Raw genomic sequence first — 21,000 nt, 5'->3', positions numbered from 1 at the left:
TTCCGGGAATGTTCGCCCCCGCAAACACATACCCTTTAGGGAACATTCTGGGAAGGTTCCCTAAAGGTAAAATATTTTGAAACCTTCAGCTAACCTTCCTGGAACGTTCTTTTAAAGTTGTTTTTGTTGAACTTTTAAAGAACCTTTAGGGAACGTTCCCTAAAGGTTCTCTTAATGTTATTTTTTTTACCGTCAGCTAATTAGCTGAAGGTAAACCTCTGAAAGTTCCCTAAAGGTTCTGTAAAGGTTAGTTTTGTAGAACCTTGAAATAACCTCCAGGGAACGTTCTCTAAAGGTTCTCTAAAGGTTAATGTTTTACATTCAACTAACCTTCGTGTTGAATGTTGAATATACATTGTTCCGGGAACGTTCAGTGAACCGTCAGGGAACTGTCAATAGGCTAGGTTCGCAGAACGTTCATAGAACATTCTTGGAACTACTAACTATTATTAATAATCATAATAATAATTAATAATAGTGATGATGATGATAATAATAATAATAATAATAATAATACTTGATCATCCAGATGTAATATTGGCAACCAATTTATAAGCCACCTTGTATCCAAAGGAAGGAGAAGGACGCCAGATTCTCCCGGATTGAAACCAAGTGTTGCCTGAATAAATTGTGCATCATTCTCGTCTGCAATTCCAGCCAATACTTAATAAAAAATTCAATGTGTTACATGCCGTCTGTTCATTGACCATAATAAATCTTGTGTTGTGAACATAGCCTATATATCTTACAAGGTGGCTTATAAATTGGCTAGAATAAGTTGCCAATATTACATCTGGATGATCAGGTATTATTATTATTATCATCATCATCATCATCATCACTATTATTAATTATTATTATTATTATTATGATTATTAATAATACTTAGTAGTTCCAAGAATGTTCTGCAACCTTTAGGTAACGTTCCCTGGAGGTTATTTCAAGGTTCTTCAAAACTAACCTTTACAGAACTTTTAGGGAACGTTCAGAGAAGGTTAGCTGAAGGTAAAAAACATGAACCTTAAGAGAACCTTTAGGGAACGTTCCCTGGAGGCTATTTCAAGGTTCTACAAAACTAACCTTTACAGAACCTTTCGGGAACGTTCAGAGAAGGTTAGCTGAAGGTAAAAAAAAAATAACCTTAAGAGAACCTTTAGGGAACGTTCCCTAAAGGTTCTGTTCAAGTTCCACAAAAACAACTTTAAGAGAACGTTCCAGGAAGGTTAGCTGAAGGTTTCAAAATATTTTACCTTTAGGGAACGTTCTGGGAAGGTTCCCTAAATGTATTACCTTCAGAGAACCTTTAGGGAACGTTCCCTAAAGGGTATGTGTTTGCTGGGTGGCCACCCTAAATAAACGGACTTTTTAATTTATGTTTTTTAGAACCGCTAGCGCATCTCAACCTTTTATATATATCAATGATCTCAACAACAGAACACCGGCTGTTGACGTAACTTAAAGAACGGGAAGAACGACGTGATGACGTCCGCCATGTTGTCTGTTCACCATCAACCATTGAAATATGGGTAGAACCATAGTAGAACCGCCCACCAAACAAGAAATTACTCCACCTTAGTACAAAAGGTTTTTGAAACGCCTAAAGCGTGTCTTTTTTATGTTTGTTATAGTAGTACGCTACTGTATACAGTAGCTGAAGATGTCTGCCAACGCCTGTCAAGAAACCTTCGAACACTCCGGACTGCACAAGTTTTACTCTGCCGTGTTTTACGCCGGCAGTTCGTTTCTTATCACGGTGGTAAATAAAACCGTGTTGACCAGCTTCAGGTAAGCTATGCTGTCATCAAGTCATCCATCAAAAGTGGAAGACGAGATATATGTCACTGTAGAAATACTCTGTCACAGGTAAAAGTCATGCATTCAAATAAAGTGAAAGTAAAAAAAAGTATTGTCATCAAAACATAGTCTACTTAAAGTAGTCCTACCAAAAGTATATAGTCATTATGCAGAATAATGTTTAAATTATATTACTGGAGTATAATAAAATGCATTAAGTAGGCCTACTTCACTTAAATGTTGAAGCTTGAGGTGGAACGAATTTAACTACTCTAAATACTTTATCTGCTGCAGTACCTTGTGGAAAGTTTTATGTTAATCTATAATTTGAATATATGCGAGTAGCCTAAGTAACTAAATGTATCAGATAAATGTAGTGGAGTAAAAAAAGCACAGCATTTGCCTCTGAAATGTAGTGGAGTTGCAGGGAATGGAAATACTCAAGATAAGTTCCTCAAAATTGTACAGTACTTGAGTAAATGGTTCAAGATATGAGCCATGTGCACAACAATAACAGTAGTAATCACTGGCAATGGAAATCTTAGGCACCTCCAACAATGCTCATTAAATGACTAAAAACAAAATCAGCAAGTGAAAGCAAAATCTGAATCCAAGACAAAAAATAGTGGAAATATATAAACAAAATATAAATGGAGTAGTAGGCTATAGTGTGTGTAGACAGTATGGCAAATGAATTAAACTGAATTTAAAAAGAAATGTAGTAATGTATGCATAATGAGAAGTAAGAAATGGGTACTGAGAGTTGTACACAGTTGTGAAACAATAAGTAAAAGTAGGCTATATAAAGATAAAGTGACAGTTTAAAGTGACATGGGATGAGCTCAGGAGTTCAGCAGCATGCAGAACAATGTGTGGCTCAGATGATAGGTCTTTGATAATTCTTTTGGATTTCCTTCTACACCACTGGGTGTAGCTTTCCACCACTCATCATTCATAACGTCATTCATATAGTGTCAATGGAGAAATCTCACACACAAAGGAAGCTTATTAATAACACTACATTAGTTGGTGTGATTAGGATCACACTTTGTCTTCAACTGTTTATGTGTTGATTTTGCAGGTTTCCTTCGTACATGTGTCTGGGAATTGGCCAGGTAAGTTCTCGTATGTGCGTGCGTGTGTGTGTGTGTGGCTGGCTGTGGGTGGGCCTTCTGGGGCACAGGTGGCTGACCCCCTGGAGGACCCTGGGTAGCCATAAGCATCATCGTGGGGTGGGTCTGCGCCGGGTGGTGAGACTGCACCATACCTGTATGTATGTGTGTGTGTGTGTGTGTGTGTGTGTGTGTGTGTGTGTGTGTGTGTGTGTGTGTGTGTGTGTGTGTGTGTGTGTTTTTGTGTGTGTGTGTGTGTGTGTGTGTGTGTGTGTGTGTGTGTGTGTGTGTGTGTGTGTTATTATACACACAGAGATTTCATGATCACTTTGATCCTTTTAGATGATCATCACTCTTGTTGTTCTTTATGCTGCCAAAATGAGCAAAACAGTCCAGTTTCAAGATTTTGACAGAAGTATTGTCTTAAAAGTAAGCATTTCTCATTTTCCAAAAAATATTAATATTTATTTAATTGTTTTCTATTTTCCAAAATACCAACGCTTTTATTTTCTTGCCAGATTTTCCCTCTTCCTTTGCTGTACGTTGGCAACCATATAACAGGACTGGCAAGCACCAAAAAACTAAGGTTTAACAAGTTTAGCTGTTATCTAATTAAATTATCATTTATATCAATTACTCACCCATGTTACATTGAATTCTTGAAGAAACATTTGTTTTTCTTGCATGCCTCAATGGTGAACGAAGAATATAAAAACAGAGAAAATTCCTGATGAATTGATGTAGGTGGGTGAAGGCGTGCAAGATAAACATATTTTCTTTAATATTTCAAGGTAACAGGGTGATTAATTGTTATACAAATGATCATTTCGAGAGTGAATTATTTGTTTAAGTAGGCATAGATTTTGGTCCTTTCAGTTTTATGGTGGTCATTCATTTTCATTCCTCAAAACATGTTGTCTTTTACAGTTTACCCATGTTTACAGTACTACGGAAATTCACCATATTGATGACGATGATCTTGGAAGTATATATTCTAAGGTAACATATCGCTGATTTTTATATTACTGTTAGAACTTTAAAACAATGAACTTTATCAGAATTATGACACAACTGGTCTGAAAGTACTGTACATGTATCATGAGGTAGTCTTACATGGAGAGGTTTATAATCAGTTTATTGGCCAAATTAAACAAGATATGAGCTTTTGGTTTGGATCTGAATGTTTGAGTGTTCACTTTTTTTTTCCTCCAGAAAAACATTCCCAAAACGCCTTGTGTACAGTGTTGTAGCCATAGTCCTGGGTGCGATGGTGGCTGCAAGGTATGGATTTTTTAAGTTAAATTAATTTAATTGGGATTGTTTATGGATCACTTAAGAAGTGAACACCTGTGCTGTCCCTCCATCGTTTCCTCTCCTCTAGTTCTGACCTGGCCTTCGATGTGGAGGGCTATACTTTCATTCTGCTCAATGATGCCCTTACTGCTGCCAGCGGTGTGTACACCAAGAAGAAACTTGGCACTGAGGTATCATTCCCCGCACACTGTATTGTCCTGGTAGTTTCACAAGAACTAAATGTCTGTGTTAGACAAGTAAACAAGATTGTGTTACTGCACACCTGTCCTGCCAAAGTAGAAAGGAGGTTCAATTTTAAGTCCTAAATTATTTCGGATTGATTGCTTTCATTTGTATTTCACGTCTAAGATCTTTACTGAACTATACATGGTATTGTGTCAAACCATTGGAGACAAAATTGGACATTATGTTTTTTAACTTCAGCATTATAAGGTGTTGAACAAAGGTGATGGCTTTGGGTATTTTCATCCACCCTTTAAGTAAACAGGATCTTGAACACACCAGAATAACCCCAACCCTCTTAACCACATAATTTAAAACTGGCACCTTTTTAGGCTATTATGATTTTAGATACTGACAGCAGTCGACTTGTATTTGGCATATAGAAGTTTAAGTATGAAGAATTAATAACACTTTCTAATCATAACATGCAGTAAAAGTAACAGTATTTAGGTTTGCTTTTTCTTACACAAGCATCTCCACAAATGATCTGTGTATTTTGGTCACATTATATCTAATATGATCCTTTTTTTTTTTTTTTTAAGGACCTTGGGAAGTATGGTGTCTTATTTTACAATGCACTAATCATTGTCATCCCCACTTTGTTGGCAAGTGCATTTACTGGAGATTTACACAAGGTACATATGGCGATCCAGTGTATTCCACTGTATTCTACTGTATGCTTTTTGTTCCTGCCTGACCACCTTTTATGTTTTGATCCACAGGCAGTCACATTTGAGGACTGGGTTGAAACCACTTTTATTTTTTGTTTCCTCATGTCCTGCTTCATGGGGTATGTTACTATATTCAGTTCAAACTGCTTAAATACTGTCACACCTTTGTGGCTCCACTCCAAATACAAACCAAAAAATCCTCCTTACATTACTGCCTCAGCCTACCCAAGAATCAGTTCTGTTTTTTTTTTTCAGGTTTGTGCTGATGTATTCCATAGTCCTGTGCAGCTATTATAACTCAGCACTTACTACGACAGTAGTGGGGGCAATAAAGGTAAGAACACACTGATAAGATTACTATTTTTTAGACTAGAAAAAAAGGCAATGCATATCTCCACCAAGGTTACCCAAATTCATTATTTTAATAATAGAAAATGATTAAAGTTCTGACCTGTACATGGATCTTGATTCTACATCAGACTACACATAGTGATAATCATAAAACAGTGAACATGTTCAAAATGGCCCATATGCAACATGAAGATTATTTTTGAAAATGTATTTAATTCATGCCATAATGGCATCCTGTTTAATGTCAAGTTGTCTTAATAAGGACATCCCAAACAAATTTAATGTCAACTTGTCATGACCAAGACAACTTCTGGTAATGTCACTTTGATTAATGTCAAGTTGTCATAATCAAGACAACCCAAACAATGTCAACTTGTCATGACAAAAACCGAATGACACTTAATGACAGAAGTCATAAACGTTTATGACTTGTTTATAATGTTTATGACACATTCATGACAGTGTCATGTCATAGTTATGACAGTGTCATGTCACGAGTATGTCGATACTTTCAAGTAAAGTGTTACCAACATTTTCTTAAGAATGTTGCAGTGGCCTATATTGGCATCTTTGTGGGAGGAGACTACCTGTTCTCTTGGACCAACTTCCTAGGCCTCAGCATTTGGTAAGAATAATTTTTTCCCTTCCTGTTTTATTTCAGTTCTGTTTTTTTTAAATTGCTCAACAGTTTGACCATCATATTTTGTTAAATGTCGTTAAAAACTGTGCCTGACTACAACTGGAAATTGTCAGAAGACTTTGATGTGACCAAATGATATGAGGTCACATTTCTTAATACGTTTACATTTCTTGTATTATTACGCAGCATTGGGAAATTTAATTCCAATCCAGAGCAAAACAAGGATGTATAAGCTCAGAATTTTCCAGATAGATAAAATGGTATTATCAACAACGAAAAGTCAAAAACACTGTTATTGCTTTTTTGAAATAAAAGGCATCTTTAAACTAAAGCTTATTGTGTTGGCACGCAAATTGTTAGTAACTCTGAGTTAGGGCTGGGGCGATATGGAGAAAATCAAATATCACAATATTTTTGACAAAATACCTCTATCGATACCGCAACGATATTGTAGTGTTGACTATTGGTGCTTTCACAACATATTTACACAATGAGATTTTTGATAAATAATCATTAGTAATGTGGATATAATGACTAAGTGGGTAAATGCAAATAATAGAACAGTTACAACAGTCTGGTGAGTTCAGAAAATGACATCACTTTACTGTAATGCAGCCTTTAAAACCAGGAAAAGACAACACTTGTGCCATATTACGATATCCAAAATCTAAGACAATATCTAGTCTCATATCACGATATTGCTATAATATCGATATATTGCCCAGCTCTACTCTGAGTAACAGCTAAGCAGTAGCAACAATTATTTTCCAAACAATTAATTGCTTTTTATCTTTTGCTTTGCAGTATGTCAGGTGGACTAGTGTACTCATATCTCATCTTCAACCAAAAATCATCTGGAAGCAACACAGAAGGAGCACAAGAGCTGAAGATTCACATCACAGAAGATTAAACAGGGAAGTACTCTGCAAACTAAATGGACACAATTTTAGCCTTCACCACTTGGTGGCATTGTTCTGCTCCATATTGGAGCATGATATTGCTTATACACTGACATTTTTATGTTCATTTAAAATCAGTGAGTTGATTTTAATGGATACATTAAGGGTTCGTACAGCTTTTTACGAGTACAATTCAAGAACTTTCACGTTACCTAAACCAAAAACCTCCAGACACTCAAGGCCTTTATTGTCACATCTGTTTTTTGTTTTTTTTCATTTCAAATATTAAAAGATTTTTGGTTTACATGGGTTTTGACTGCGTAGATGACAAACCAGATTATGTTGAAAATCAAGCATTCAAGCACACATTCCTAAACTTGAAAACATAACGGTTAAAATGACGCATTTTTTCCAAATATTCAAGACTTTGTACAAACTCTGTACATTACTGGTGCCATCTATTTCATATAACTACTAAATCAAGACTGGATAAATTGACAAGTTCACATACATTCTGCGTCTGTTCAGTGAATGTTTATTGATAACCAAGACATATAACAATGTGGACAGCCTGTCAGAGAAATCTTAACGTGTAATAAAATGTCTACCAAGCAAGCAGGATCACTCTATACATGTCACAAACATGAAAAACTGTTGGAGGATGTTAGCAGAGGTGAAAACTGAAACTAAATTTCATCTTCAAAGCTCTCTGTAAATTGTGCACACTCAATATTCTAACTAACACAATGTGTATATATTAAATGCCATACTCTTCTCAAACCACATAACAGACTAAGGGTTAGAAATGTTTCAAAATGTACTATAATTGGGTACAAATAAATCATTTGGTGTTTCGATTATCAACAATCCACTTGCCTTCCAGTTTCACTGTAACTCCACAAGGGTAATTTGTAAATCAATCCGATTCAAACATCACAGCTAGAGTGACAGGTTGTTGGTGCAGTTTCCCAAAACAACCATAGACAGGGCCGTTATGAGAGGCTTCATACATTGTCAACGGATGTAGTGTTGCTTAAAAGAAAAAGGAAAAAAAACACCCAGCACCACAAAATAAGTTTATCAAAAACAGGTGCCATTTTCTTGGACAGGTACAACAAATCTAATCTTCAGTGCATTGCAAGCTTAATCCAAGAATAAGGGGTATAAGTGCTAAATAAAAATCAATGGGATGTCTACATTTGTGACATATTTTAAAAAGATTTTGTGGTTAAAACTTGGCAGATTTTTGCTGGTGCTGGAATATTTCCCTTCACATGTCAAAAGATTTCAAGGCTATCAAAGTTGAACAAAAAGTTAGCCAAAAAAAGAAAACAAATATATGGCAAAAATAAATATCTCATAATTTAACCTTTGCAATGAGATGACATAGATGCACCACCCACAACTATGATGCCCGTATCGTTACTGGTCTGCCACCTTTTAATATAAAAGTTGACTGACATCATCCATTGTAAAATATCTCCCGTCTGGTTGGAAAATGACTTTAGGTCTGCAGGTTTAACCTGTTTCTTGTATTTATGAGAAAAAACGTCCAGGTAAAATGTAAATATGGCATGTCCTAAAAGGCACTCTGGCCCTTTTAAATATTCCAGATTACTTAACTAAATGCGTAAGATAGTGTGCCCGGTGAACTTTTTCTGCGCGCCTCAGGTTATGTCATGCGGATACAATTATATGATAATGATTTTTTTGAAAAGTTTATGCCTAACCAGACCTCTGGATTATGCTTGCAATGATCACCTCGCATTCGCATATGAAAAAAAATGACCACGTCACATGCCAGACTGATTAATCTCTCTTCTCTTTTTAGTCCACCGATGCACACTTCTTGGAGCGTGCTGTATTGGTGAGGCTTAAACTTGAATTATCGGAACGTTTCTCAGTCCATTTCTACCACCACTACTGTCTTCTGTGGCAGTGAAATTGTGCTTAGATGAAACCTAGGAGCATGATGAGAGGCCATCTGACAGTTAGAATGCAACTTGACATTTCCCATGTTTGACCACACCCTGTATCATTCTTTCCATCTGAGCTTAATCCATATACACATCAGTCATACACACTCTGTTACACTCAATACACTCAAAAAAACTCGTTACCATCAAAGTGCAAACAAAACAAATTAAAACAATCTTTCTTTGCCTTTAGAAGAAAGAAAGATACATTCTTCATATAGTCAAATCTACAATTATAGCAGCCTAAAAGGATAAAATGGAAGCTGAATAAGGTGCTTTAGCTTGTACCTTCCTGGTGCTGAGGGGGAATAGATGATGCGGTGCATAACACGGATCTCAGGCCAATTCAGCTCTCTCTCAAAGTCTGATTCCACAACTTGATAGAATAAACTAGTCATTGATCTGCATTAATGAACGCTTTCTAGCTACAGCACATACTGCAGGAAGGCGGGTTGAGAATAGAGATATTAGGGACAGGGAATGGGAGTCCAGGATCAGGACGCGGGTGGGTGTTCAGGGAGACAGGTTGTTGGCCAGCTCAATGAGTGCCAGAGCACCGTGGAGACGCTCTCGTTGCTCCTGGAGGCGCCGCTTGGCGGCTCCTCCCTGGCTGCCCTTCTCTTCCTCTGCCGTCTCTTCCTCTTCCCCGTTCTCTTCATCGGACTGGAGAAACTCCATGGGATCCTGCTGCTCCTGATCCTCTGCTCTTGCCTTGCCCTGGGGCTTCACCTTGGTAGTTGTGGGAGAACGCTGCTCACGAGTTCGCCAGTACCTGCAAGGACAGAGAAGAGTATATTAACATACGATGTAGACAGAAAATGCCATAAAATACACAATATAGGTTTTAATATGCATGCTTTATAAAATTGCGGCTCCTGATACAAAACACATATGCTTACTTTACAAGCCACTCTGCCACAGCCTTGTTATCCACAGACTGAGCCTTCTCCTGGCCCTCCTTTGGTTCCTCTCTCTTCAGACGGGAGAAAGGATGCTTGGGACAGTGACGGTTGGCATGTGTGAACCGATTGCCACATCCTGCAGAGAGAGCAACAGGTATGAATAAATGCAGTAAGCCATTAAGGGGCATGTTTCTCTGTGATTTTAGATTAGGTAAGATTTGTAACGCATGACATTTTGTTATGAATATATAAATATCAATGTTTTTTTCCCCTCCCGAAGTAAAGTAATAATAGTGAATACATGTTATTCAGTGTTTCCCATACATTTATGGCGGCCCGCCACAATATCAACGCTGACCGCCACATATTGATTTTCTATTATTTTTTTTAAACCATTTAAAATGAGTAAATCTTATTTCAATGTAGAGTTCCAGGTGAACTCCTCCCAGACAGTTACACTGTATACTCGCTTTGCCAGACCCTCCTCCAAAGCGCGTTGAAGGAGGGTTTGGCTACTCCACATAGCATTCGGGGATGGGAGAAAAACGTGCTCTGGTTTAATGGCATTTCTTTACAACCAACCAGAATCGGCATGGGCGGCGCTAAACTCCGCACAGAGCCGCTGCAAAATAGTCCTGCGAGAGAAAACTCAGATAGGACAGATAGTCTAGCTAGCTGTCTCAGTTTACCATGCAGAGAGCTGAGGAATTTAAAATTCCAACACAAAGAAAGTGGAAAGAAACGGAAAATGCATGCATCCGGCGGAATTTCCTGCGGCACCGGACCAATCCCGGAAGTGGAACGTCAAGGATATAGACTAGTTACACTGTAACTTTTGTGTTTATTCGGTACTTTCCTAATGCTCTAAATTTAACTGATAAAAGCTCCAGTCAGTCATACTAAACTGAGCCACATGTCATGCCATTGGAAAGTACCTAAAAGTATCTCAAAGTGAAAGGTCCAAAAACTTTGACTAAGTTGTTTGGCAGAATTACTTTAATAACACTCCATTCAGCTTAATCGCATAGTGTTTTCTAAAAATCCACATTCCAAACCCACCTTTCTCTGAGCAGACAAAGGGTTTTTCTCCAGTGTGCAGCCGCTGGTGCGTCTTCAGCTGACCACTCTGGACAAATGCCTTCCCGCAGTTTGGGTAGTCACACAGGTAGGGTCTCTCTCCTGGGGGGCGGGGGGCAGATATGTTTTTCAGGCAACAGTATTGTCATTGTTTTACAGTTCAGTCGTTACCACACAGTGCCGCTGATATATACATACAGTACTACTTTCAAATGTGAACACTTAAGCCTGAAAATTCAGAACAGGTACTGGTAGGTGAATAGTTTTCTGCTTTCGCGGATCAAGCATAGCTGTGACCATTCCTGTTCCAGCATGTTAGTTTTACATCTGGCTAGACGGGTGTTTACATGACCTTCCCTGCTTTGCTGACCTAAAGGCACCTGTCTTTTTGACAATACCCTTATACTGCTTTTTAATATTCACCGCACCTTTCCTTCATTCCTTTCTGTCTCACCTGTGTGTGTCCTCTTATGAGCCTGAAGAGACTTCTCTCTGGGAAACACTCGGTTGCAGATGTTACAGCGAATATGGCTGGATGAAGTCTCCCCTTCGCTTATGAGCTCCCTAACGGTGTCGGCCCGTGGACGCCCTCTGCGGATGCCATCCTGACAGCAAGAATACAAAGAATTGTTACATTGGCTAAAGTACCAGCTTAAATACTCATTTTCCTAGTGAACAACATCCGTGAGCCGATGCAGAGCACCATTTGGCAGATTGAGAACAAAATGTTGTCACCCTTTTAAAATGTAATACATTCACAACATGCGGATCAAGTTCAGAGAGCATACGGTAAACTGACATGTTCATAATACTTTTAATACATATGGATCTATACTTATTACATATAAATAAAATGTTAAGTAAACAGTAGTTTTACCAGCGTTTTGTATTCCATACAATGCAACATCATATCAATATTAATCATAATTCCCTTAGCTGACCTCGCGCGTTACATTGTTGCAGGGCTGTGTGGGAAGTACATGTGTCCATTATAATTAATTCACATCCGGTTACATTTTTGGCGCGCGACTAGACGTCATGTATGAGCAGCTGCTTCAGAATCAGGAAGTAACTGGGGTTTAAAATCCATCATGTCACACCCTAATGCGCGGGCGATTTTTTTAAATGACTCTTAACCCCGGCCATATTGAGGCTGACTCCAAACACAATTTTACCGTTTTAGGTAGAAATAGTCCTAAACCGTTATTTACATCTAAACTGGGTTAATCTTGTATAACGTCTCAATTTGGAATAGTCTGTGTCTTTAAAATATGTAGCCTAAATATCATTATGCATGCGCTCCTCTCTTCCCAAAGCTGCTGTTATTACAAATAGTTACAAATAGGGATATTCCAAATGATTTAAACTATAATAAATGTGTTATACAGTATTGTCAACAGCCTTTAACTGTACAATAACTATAGCCTCACTAGTTAAATACTACTCAGTTCTGTGCAACATCATCGGTCATCCTGCTCCTACACGTTGTGCTCAGTAACATTAGGGTCAGGACGTACCCTGATTTGGTCCGGTGTAGGATCCGTGTCCGCTTCCCTGGCCGTCTGGGTCCCGGTAGGTGACGAAGCCCCGCTCACTGATCCCGGGCTCAGGGTCACATTGTGGGCGTTCTCCCCCCATTTCCACGGGTAGACCATGAAGTCGCTGAAGCCGGGACTTGTCGGCGTCAGGGCCTCCGCATTCCTGGGTTTGATCGGTGTGGTCTTAATAACAGACACCAAAACTCTTTTGGGCGAGTTGTTGCAGAAAATAACGTGCGGGTGGTTGTTATCGGCCATCGTATGGGTGTCAAAACTCCGGCAAAAGCAAGCAAAAACTGTCAAAGTAACTATTTGATTATTTAAAAAAAAAAATCAATGAGTACAAGTTATCAATAGATCGCCTTTTCAATCTGGAGTGAATATGTCCTTCATTTCCAAAGAGCAATAGTAAAATCTCGGACCCGTGGTTCGCTACAAAGTATCCGCAAAAGATACAGTTGGATATGAAGATGAAGATAAGATTCCTTCTTGGCGCAACGGGTCGTCTGAACTGACCTGTGCTGTGTGCGCCCACAGAGCGTTGTCCCGCGTTGCAAAATCGCGCCTGAGCAGTTGACTGACCAATCGGCTGCAGGGATCCAATCCCACGTGTCAGATGTAACGAATAGCAGCAGTCGTATAGATCCAGCTAGCAAGCCCGTGGGCAGAAGTGAGAGCGCTCTATGTGCAAGGATCCTACTGTCTATGGCAAGGATTGGTCGAGGCGGTTTTGTCCAATGAGATTTAAACACTTGACGCGCGCTCTTCCACGCTGACGTCGAGATTGGCCAATGAAGACGAGCAGAGCTCACGTTCGGCACCGACGGAGCCAATGAGAGTCAAGGGCGGTTAATTTTACATAGCGGAGGAGCAGATGGCTCTTTCCCGCGCTGAGGAGGAGTCTGTTTATGTTTTTACATGTTTGGTCAATTTAAAGGGAAAGAAAACGGTGGCCCAGAGGCGCCAAAGTTACGTAATCATTTGAGTGCGGAAATACTTGAACAAAGGATGTACTGCGTGAGAGTAAAATAAATAGTTATTTGAAAATTAGTTTGTGTTAAATTTAGTAATAACATAATTCAACCACTTTACTGTATTCGTTTTCATGTAAAATCCACATGAAGCAGCCAATGTAGCTTTTCTCAAACTGGCATGCATATGAAAGTCTATCTACACACAACATGCTGAAAATCAAAAAGAATTAGCACTTTTTGAATAACTGGCATTGTTTGAGATACCACACCCAAATGAGTTTAATACAAATATAGTGTGCAATCATGTGACCAACTTATTCACTGTTGTGCAATGTTGCAGCCTCTCTGTTTGGCTTTATGTGCCTGTCCCATAGCTGTCAGCTTGTCTGTCTGTGTCTCTAATGTACAATGTGACTTTAAAACACAAGCCCTTAGAGTCTATTCAATCTAACGTGTGATTGAAACTGCCTATAGGACCTCATCTCTTGGAGCCCATACCCTACACTCTTTGTAGTATTTCCTGACTTGTATAATTCCTGACACAGTGATACATTTGAATGGAGTACCCCAACCCCTACGCTGGTTGACACTGTACACTTGTACTTTCTACTCTGACCAATAGATGAGGCTAAGTTTCTGTATGTAAAATATATCCAGATTCATCCTGCTAATGACAGAGACACTGTATTGATCTGTTATTGTATGGATCTGCAATAAATGTACATATGGTTATTTTGTAAATATTAGTTGGATAATCATATATCTAATGATCTATGATGGGAAATTAGGTTCTGTCTGAAGCAACAGTATTTAGATAGAAATAGCCTACAGTTTATGAATAATTGTGTAGTTTGCACAGATCTACAAAGCTGTAGGCCTACAGTATATAGGGCATGCAAATAAGACTTTAATGGAATATTCTTCAGATTGTGCCATGACATGGAAAAGTTACGCTACTTAATAATCATTGCATTCCCAGAACAGCTGAGTTCTCTACTTAAATAAAAGCAGACACACTTCATAATGTTGGCAATGTGAGTACACACAGGCCTTTATGAGAAGTATAGGCCAGTCACTATACTAGAACTATTTGTTGTTAATATAACATGTTGGGTGGGGGTAAATTGGGATTCTCGGAAGTAATGTTCTAATGCTACTAGTGAAAAAAGTAAATACAAGGGAATATTCAATGTTAGGATTTTATTCTGATGCCTTTTTAGAAAAACGTTATTTGACCTGAGCAGGTCACACGGTACACCTGAGGTTTGGTTGGTCAGGTGGTTTAAATTGAACTACCACCGCTAGCTACTCAGGACGGGAACAGCTGTCAACTACAGGTAAGGTTAGCCCATTAAATGCAAGTCAAAGAAATGAAAAGACAACTCAGGGAAAAAATTGGATTGATGCCCAGTCGGCAAAATAAGAATATTAATTTATCGGAAGACCGCTAATGACTAGCTACTTGTGTGTCTTTAAAACAAGGCTAATGCTAGATGCCAATGGTAGCTAATTAAGTTAACGTTACGGTAGTAGTAAGTAGCTAGCACACACACACACACACACACACACAAGAGCACCTAGCATAGCTGTTAAGAAGTCGAATGTGTGCTAAGACAGCCTAGGTTAGTTATCAGCTTTTATTGTCATTGAAATAACTTAAGAGTTTGGGTTTTGTTGTCAAACCGAAATACTAGCTAGCTAGCGTTTATCCGAACGTCAGCTAGCTAGCTAGTTAACGTACTAACGGTTTGTTAAATGTCCCTTACCTTCCGCTGAGATGTGTGTGATATGCAATGGTTGAGCTAGCTATATTCGATTGTTATAATGCTTTATAATTGGGGTTAGTTTTTTTTTTTTTTACAGGAAACCCAATACTTCAAGATATTATAAAAGGTTATATTGAATGTGCTTTTGTTATTAATTTAGCTATACGTTTTAAAATGAAAATATTTATCTTTATCATTGAATGTTATATTTATTTGGCCATTTAATAAATAAAATTCCCTTTTGACTTAGCTAAGTTCCTGTGCCAATTTGAGCACCAGGACCTAACTAAAGCAGAGTGAATAGAGAACTTGAGCCAAGTCTTTGCAATGAATATTGATTAGTGAATAGCCTATCGATGAGCACAGGGCGTGGTGTCGCTTGTCTCCACACGTGCAAACATTTAAAAGTGTCGACAAACTGCTGCGGGCATTTGTTGGATGTTCACTGAGGCAGCAAAGTACCGTCCGCAGCTCTGTTTTGTCGTAGCTGGGCCCGAAAAAGGTCGTTTCTTGAGTTTTATTTGTGCTCTTTGGTTATTTGCAAGATAGGTGTTAAAGTTGAGGAGGGAATCAGCCTTTGAACTCTGCCTTTTTCCTCATCACACACAGGCTAAAATGCTCCCTGACGCCTACGGGTGCGCTGTGGCGAACAGGTACGGGGATCTTCTGGATGACGACGCTGACCCGTTCGACTTGATCAGCAAAGCGGAAATGGAGAAGGCGAAAAGGAAGAAAAAGGAAGATGAAGAGAAGAAAGGCAAGCAGAAAAAAACTGGTCACAAGGAATCCCAGAAGGACAGACGTGTCCCTCAAGACCCGGCTCCAGGTCAGCTAACCGCTTGGCTGCATTATCGTTAACACACCCCGACTCCCAAACGATTCTGGCAACTGCCAGTATTTCTAGATTGGGTAGTCCAGCCAAAAGTGGCCAGTCTGCTTAGGCTTTGTCAGCTGCTGATGGTGCAAAGTCAGCGAGGCTGCTGAGCACATGTTAATGCTGTCAGGGTGGGTTTCCACCCGTTATCTGAAGCCAAATCTCGAACTCCTACAGCACATCCAAAACTGCATTTAAATGCACAATTGTACTCTAAAAAATGTAATGTAAACAGGGTGAGGTTAATTGCAACTATTCCCTTATACTGAAACGAAGTTTCAACTGGACTCTTGATTTTTACTTCTTTGGGCATCATTTGTTTATTATACACTGTATGATGGAGGTTTGAGAGAGTGTGAGCAGTATGTTTTGGAAATGTTTTTTATAGTCCGGGTACTATCCGAACTGAATAACTGGAAGATTCAAAGCCAACACTTTTGTGGGATTACAGACTGTGGGGCTTGATGGATTTGTGGTTTCAATGAGAGCAGTTTTGCTTGATTTGCCTGACCAAATACTTGAGATTTTCATATAATTTGCAAAAACACAAAAGAGAAAAAGGCAACACAATTGAGTATCTCACTACCTCACTTACTGTCCGTAGTCCGTCAGCAGCAACAGGCACGTCCTGGACCAGTGACTGAGAGTGGAAAGGAGGCCCAGAGGGCCACGAAGACTTTTGGGGGCCGTAGGCCCAACCAAGAGGAGTACACACAGGAGTTTTCCATCGCTAGGTATGTGTTCTCAGGCTAAAACGTAACTCTCCATATTGGTTTCCAGAGTCTGCACATACCCAGTTTATCCAGCACCACTGATTTTAAAAACAATGTCCAAATTATGTTCACTATAAATTACTTGTACTCACTTCACTGACTTATCTAGAGTTTCATACAATGAGGGACATTTTCAGTGCAGAAAGAATTCCCCATGTCCCCCTAACGGTCTTGTTATTTCAAAGACAACTTTTTAAAAGTGAGACCTTCTTCCTCTTAAATTAAAATGAGAAGTTCATGAGTAATGAAACGCACCCTTGCTTAATTCAGTACACTCAGGTTTTGCTGCTGTCTTGCTTGGTCTGGTATGACCAGTAACTTATGAATGGTATGCTAGCCTACATTTCATCACTAACATTCTCCCATATTTATCACTGAAGTAGTGTCACCTATTTAAATTTCATTTAATAAATGAGACCCAACCAAAGACCCATGTCTAGAGAAATACTGCACCAGCTGGGTTTGAAATGTAAGAGCTGTCACACATAAACTGAGTGTTTTAGTCTGATTGGTCCCCAGGCCTTCCTATAATGCAGAGTCTGACGTCAGGGGCAGAGGTAGGAGAGGAGCGAGAGGTGGTGGTGGTGGGGAATACAAAAGGAACTCCGACAACTTCAACCTGAGGGGCAAGAGAGAGTACGATCGACACAATGGAACGTAAGCCTTTTTTGTTCATTTGGCAGTCCAGTTCTTGTCGCTTTTAACGGTATATTTACAACTGTTGTAATGGTCATTGCAGAGGTATCTCTCCTGAGGAAAAGAGAGGAGGAAGAGGACCCTGGAACTGGGGCAGTGTTGAAGAAGCTGCAAAGTAAGTGAACTTTCATTAACATGGAAATGATAACGTTCACACTTTGGCACAATAGAGACGTCTTTCTATTTGTGTATGTCCCTATCGTGAAGTGAATTAATGGAGGTGACATCCGACGCTCCAGTCAAATCTGAGGAGCACCCAAGACCTGTGGAGGAAGAGAATCGGTGGGTGACATTCAGAAGATCTTTCTTAAAAAATTACATCAGTGCAACATTGCCTGGTTAAGGGCCAGATGTATCGGTCAAAGAGTGACCTTTTGACTAGTCTTAACTTGTTTAACAATTGGACTAATTAAAATTGGGTAATGTCTACCGAACTGGCTAACGACAGTGTCCACAGTGAAACAAGCGTTGTGCTAGAATTACATTTGGATGGATGTACAAAATGTCAAAAATAAAGTGGACTGACGGATTTCGTTTGTCCCCGGTTATGATAGAGCAACTGAAGAAGAGGTCGGAGAGATGGTGGTCCAGGTTGCCATGGAGATGACCCTGGATGAGTGGAAGGCCCTGCAGGAGACGAGTCGTCCTAAGGCAGAGTTTAATATCCGCAAAGCCGAGAACAAGATTCCCTCTAAAGCAAAGGTCATCCACCAGTCAAAGCACGTGGAGGTGAGAATGTAAAGCACTTTGTGGAATCTGTTGAGAAGAAAACCATAAAGCTCGGACTAAAATGGAGCTGTGATTTTACATAAAGAGCTTGTAGACCAGTGAACAACATTGTAAGCCACAGCTTCCAGTGACGTTCCACTGTAACGTTATGTCCAGGCAAGGGGTAAAGGTGCTGGACACTTCATCTAAGGACTAGACCAGGTGACCAAACAATTTAGATGGTGGATGATGGAGATGCTGCTGTGTTTTGCTGTACATGACATGTGACTTTATTTAGCGTTTGCCTCCAATCTTCAGATTGTGAAGGAGGGGACCCTCGAAGACATGGAGGATGAAGGCAACTTCCTCCGTAGGTCTGTGAATGACATCACCTCCCTTCTGGACATCAATTTCGGGAGTCTTGGACGCCCCAGTCGTGGGGGTCGGGGAAGGGGAGCACGAGGCGGCCCGGAAAGTCGCCCAGAGAGAGCCAAACCCATATTGGAGAAGGTATGTTTCGACTCACAAGATCAATCCATGGGGTATATGCTTTAAATAACCAAACACTAGAAAGCCTAGCTCACTGTGCTCACCGCATATATTGAGCAAATAAATTACAATCGACCAAAAAAAAAAAATTAGGAAAGTCATTTTTGTGTTTTTAATATTCTCCCACCAGGAGGAGGATCTGGCTCCCAACCCAGATGACCCAGAAGACTTCCCAGCGCTGTCGGCAGGAAGATAACTGAATTCACTTCTCGTACGTCCTGTTGGGAATATTGGTTGCACTTGACACTTGCTAAAAAAAAAAAAAACACTTCATGTTTCTGCTGTTCTTAAGGTTTGGGGCTTTATTGTACTTGATTTGTCTTGCACAGTAGGCACTGTTCAGCATTTGACATCTGGAGAATAAATGCTTTTGCAAATTTATCTCTGAACTTTGTTTTTTTTTGTGAACTGGGACTAATTTTAAAATAAACAAGTAGGAAATGTGAATTTGTAGGCAACTGTACTTAGCTGGGCTAAACGGGAGTGTGTTACTGGCTCTTGGCATGAAAACCAATGGCTTAATTCAAAGAACTTACACGTGATGTCAGTGAGCATGTAGTTAAAACTGAAATGGTAAAGAAAATACAGCCAGATTTACTTGGTACATTTTTATTTTAAAGTATGTGCTTCAAGCAAATGTCTTCAGTGGATTATGAATGTGAGTTAGAGACCAGGCCCCTTTGGGACCATTGGCTTATTTCATAGCATGATTCAAACGGTACAAAATATTTAAAAAATACAAACTGAGTATATCAAATGTTGCCATATTTACAGTCTTGAAATAAGTAGCTGAAAAGCTTCACAAGTAAAATGGCAAGCCATATATTGGGACTGGAGGTACAAATGAGCACAATACTGTATCTGGTGATGGACTTGGTGTTTCTACTGCCTTGTGCCATGCCAAGAATAGGGTTTATGCCAGACACAGACGGTGAATCCCCCATCTTATACACCACAGTATCTGCTGCACAGTGCTTGTTTTGGAGGCTGTCTCTTGGATTCACATGTCATGTTTCAATAAGTGAACAACCAGGCAATGATTAAAACTATCAGTATGTCTGATGCTTTGTTAAAATATATAAAACATTTAAAAAGTGCCATACGGGTAAAATAACTTGTAATCAAACAATTTAATGTATGAATGATTTACATGTCACATCAAGTTGGTTAGTTCCAACCTTTTTCTCAAACTTAAATCTATTGTAAGAGTAGTACAGCTGTATAGAAGTTGGATTTCATGTGAAGATCCTCAGGCTCACCGGAGTAGAGGAGCTCTAGCTTTGGGTATGGAGTGACTAAAGAAAACAAACAGTCTGTGTTAATATTGGGACATTTCATTAATTTACACTTAAAATTAATCTGTCAACTTTGTCATTTATGCAATCAATGTTTTTGCACACAAATCAGACATTTAAAATACAGTAAATGAAGAGGAGATGGATACCATAGCCTGGAAAATCGAATTGATTGCAAAGAACTGCGAGCTTTACGTCCTTTGGAGACAGTGCGTCTGTTGCGTGTTAGAAAGACAAAAGGAGAGGGAAAGAGAATATAAACATTAGAGATTAGCACCAGTAAAGGATGCAGACATGGCTACAGAGTGGGGATAACGGGCCAGAGGCAGAAGACACCGTGAGCAGCAGAGTCCAGAAAAGCTATAGCCAGTCATAGCAGGAAACCTGTTAGAGAACGTGCAGGGAAAGCTATTGAAAGAAGCAGCAGGGACACTGAGGCAGGTGGAGATTTATTTGGGGACCTGACAGCGGTACATAAAGCAGGGGCCGATTTACTAAACGTTAGTTCTGCACAAGGTCAGGCTAAATATATATATATATAATGTTAATACAACACTAAAGAAGAACGTGGCTGGGTTGCGCCATCGTGATTAAATTCAAGATTACAGACAACCAGTTTAGTTAACTAATTGAAATGAAACATGTTCGATGATAAGGATGTAACCCTAGCAAGCTTTAACTAATTAACAGTAAAAAAAATAAAGTATTAAGCTGGAAAATAGCAAGAATAATCTAAACTGACTTGTTTGATTTTGTTACGCATAATGTCACGACAGACATATTGGTTTATTTTATGGTTTCTTGGAAATAAGTCATTCACCATGAAAAAAGCATCAAACATGACTAATCGACTAAAGAAATCTAAGTTG

General features: G+C 39.3%; 4 protein-coding genes across 12 annotated transcripts in view; 2 read left to right on the top strand and 2 right to left on the bottom strand.

The window, feature by feature from the left end:
* Window positions 1–1,436: 1,436 nt before the first annotated feature.
* slc35d2 (solute carrier family 35 member D2) lies at window positions 1,437–7,872 on the top strand. Of its 2 annotated transcripts, XM_039802671.1 has the most exons (13): window positions 1,437–1,526; window positions 1,629–1,785; window positions 2,876–2,909; window positions 3,249–3,335; window positions 3,425–3,492; window positions 3,834–3,905; window positions 4,119–4,187; window positions 4,288–4,390; window positions 4,985–5,077; window positions 5,165–5,232; window positions 5,369–5,447; window positions 6,007–6,089; window positions 6,909–7,872. In XM_039802671.1, exons 2-13 carry the CDS (start codon window positions 1,658–1,660, stop codon window positions 7,012–7,014), a joined length of 990 nt encoding a protein of 329 aa, XP_039658605.1. In that variant the 5' UTR covers window positions 1,437–1,526; window positions 1,629–1,657; the 3' UTR covers window positions 7,015–7,872. The 2 variants fall into 2 exon arrangements, with proteins under 2 accessions (XP_039658605.1, XP_039658604.1); XM_039802670.1 differs by lacking the exon at window positions 1,437–1,526 and having other exon boundaries at window positions 1,533–1,785.
* On the bottom strand, window positions 7,523–13,172 carry znf367 (zinc finger protein 367). The gene is made up of 5 exons (XM_039802672.1): window positions 12,476–13,172; window positions 11,413–11,563; window positions 10,941–11,060; window positions 9,879–10,017; window positions 7,523–9,751 (listed from the first exon to the last, which is right to left on the bottom strand). The coding sequence occupies exons 1-5, from the start codon at window positions 12,752–12,754 to the stop codon at window positions 9,493–9,495; spliced, it is 948 nt and encodes a 315-aa protein (XP_039658606.1). The 5' UTR covers window positions 12,755–13,172; the 3' UTR covers window positions 7,523–9,492.
* A 1,519-nt stretch (window positions 13,173–14,691) lies between these two features.
* On the top strand, window positions 14,692–19,217 carry LOC120560316 (plasminogen activator inhibitor 1 RNA-binding protein-like). Of its 4 annotated transcripts, none has more exons than XM_039802667.1 (9): window positions 14,692–14,807; window positions 15,846–16,062; window positions 16,715–16,844; window positions 17,403–17,540; window positions 17,623–17,694; window positions 17,787–17,861; window positions 18,134–18,308; window positions 18,606–18,797; window positions 18,967–19,217. In XM_039802667.1, exons 2-9 carry the CDS (start codon window positions 15,852–15,854, stop codon window positions 19,030–19,032), a joined length of 1,059 nt encoding a protein of 352 aa, XP_039658601.1. In that variant the 5' UTR covers window positions 14,692–14,807; window positions 15,846–15,851; the 3' UTR covers window positions 19,033–19,217. The 4 variants fall into 4 exon arrangements, with proteins under 4 accessions (XP_039658601.1, XP_039658603.1, XP_039658602.1 ...); XM_039802668.1 differs by lacking the exon at window positions 14,692–14,807 and adding an exon at window positions 15,604–15,738 and having other exon boundaries at window positions 17,403–17,519; XM_039802665.1 differs by lacking the exon at window positions 14,692–14,807 and adding an exon at window positions 15,604–15,738.
* A 212-nt stretch (window positions 19,218–19,429) lies between these two features.
* Window positions 19,430–21,000, bottom strand: part of cdc14b (cell division cycle 14B) — a 13,731-nt gene continuing 12,160 nt past the window's right edge. For 2 of the 5 annotated variants that reach the window (XM_039802659.1, XM_039802663.1), the window contains 2 exons: window positions 20,281–20,346; window positions 19,430–20,131 (listed from right to left, as the gene is read on the bottom strand). In XM_039802659.1, the coding sequence (XP_039658593.1) occupies window positions 20,323–20,346 (24 nt within the window). In that variant the 3' untranslated portion in view covers window positions 19,430–20,131; window positions 20,281–20,322. Of the gene's footprint in view, window positions 20,132–20,280; window positions 20,347–21,000 lie in introns of those variants that run through there. The other 3 variants (XM_039802660.1, XM_039802662.1, XM_039802661.1) reach the window with 3 other exon arrangements.

Source organism: Perca fluviatilis, chromosome 6, assembly GCF_010015445.1.
Source record: "Perca fluviatilis chromosome 6, GENO_Pfluv_1.0, whole genome shotgun sequence".
Taxonomy (NCBI): Eukaryota; Metazoa; Chordata; class Actinopteri; order Perciformes; family Percidae; genus Perca; species Perca fluviatilis.
This window is presented reverse-complemented; position numbering and strand designations above follow the sequence as displayed.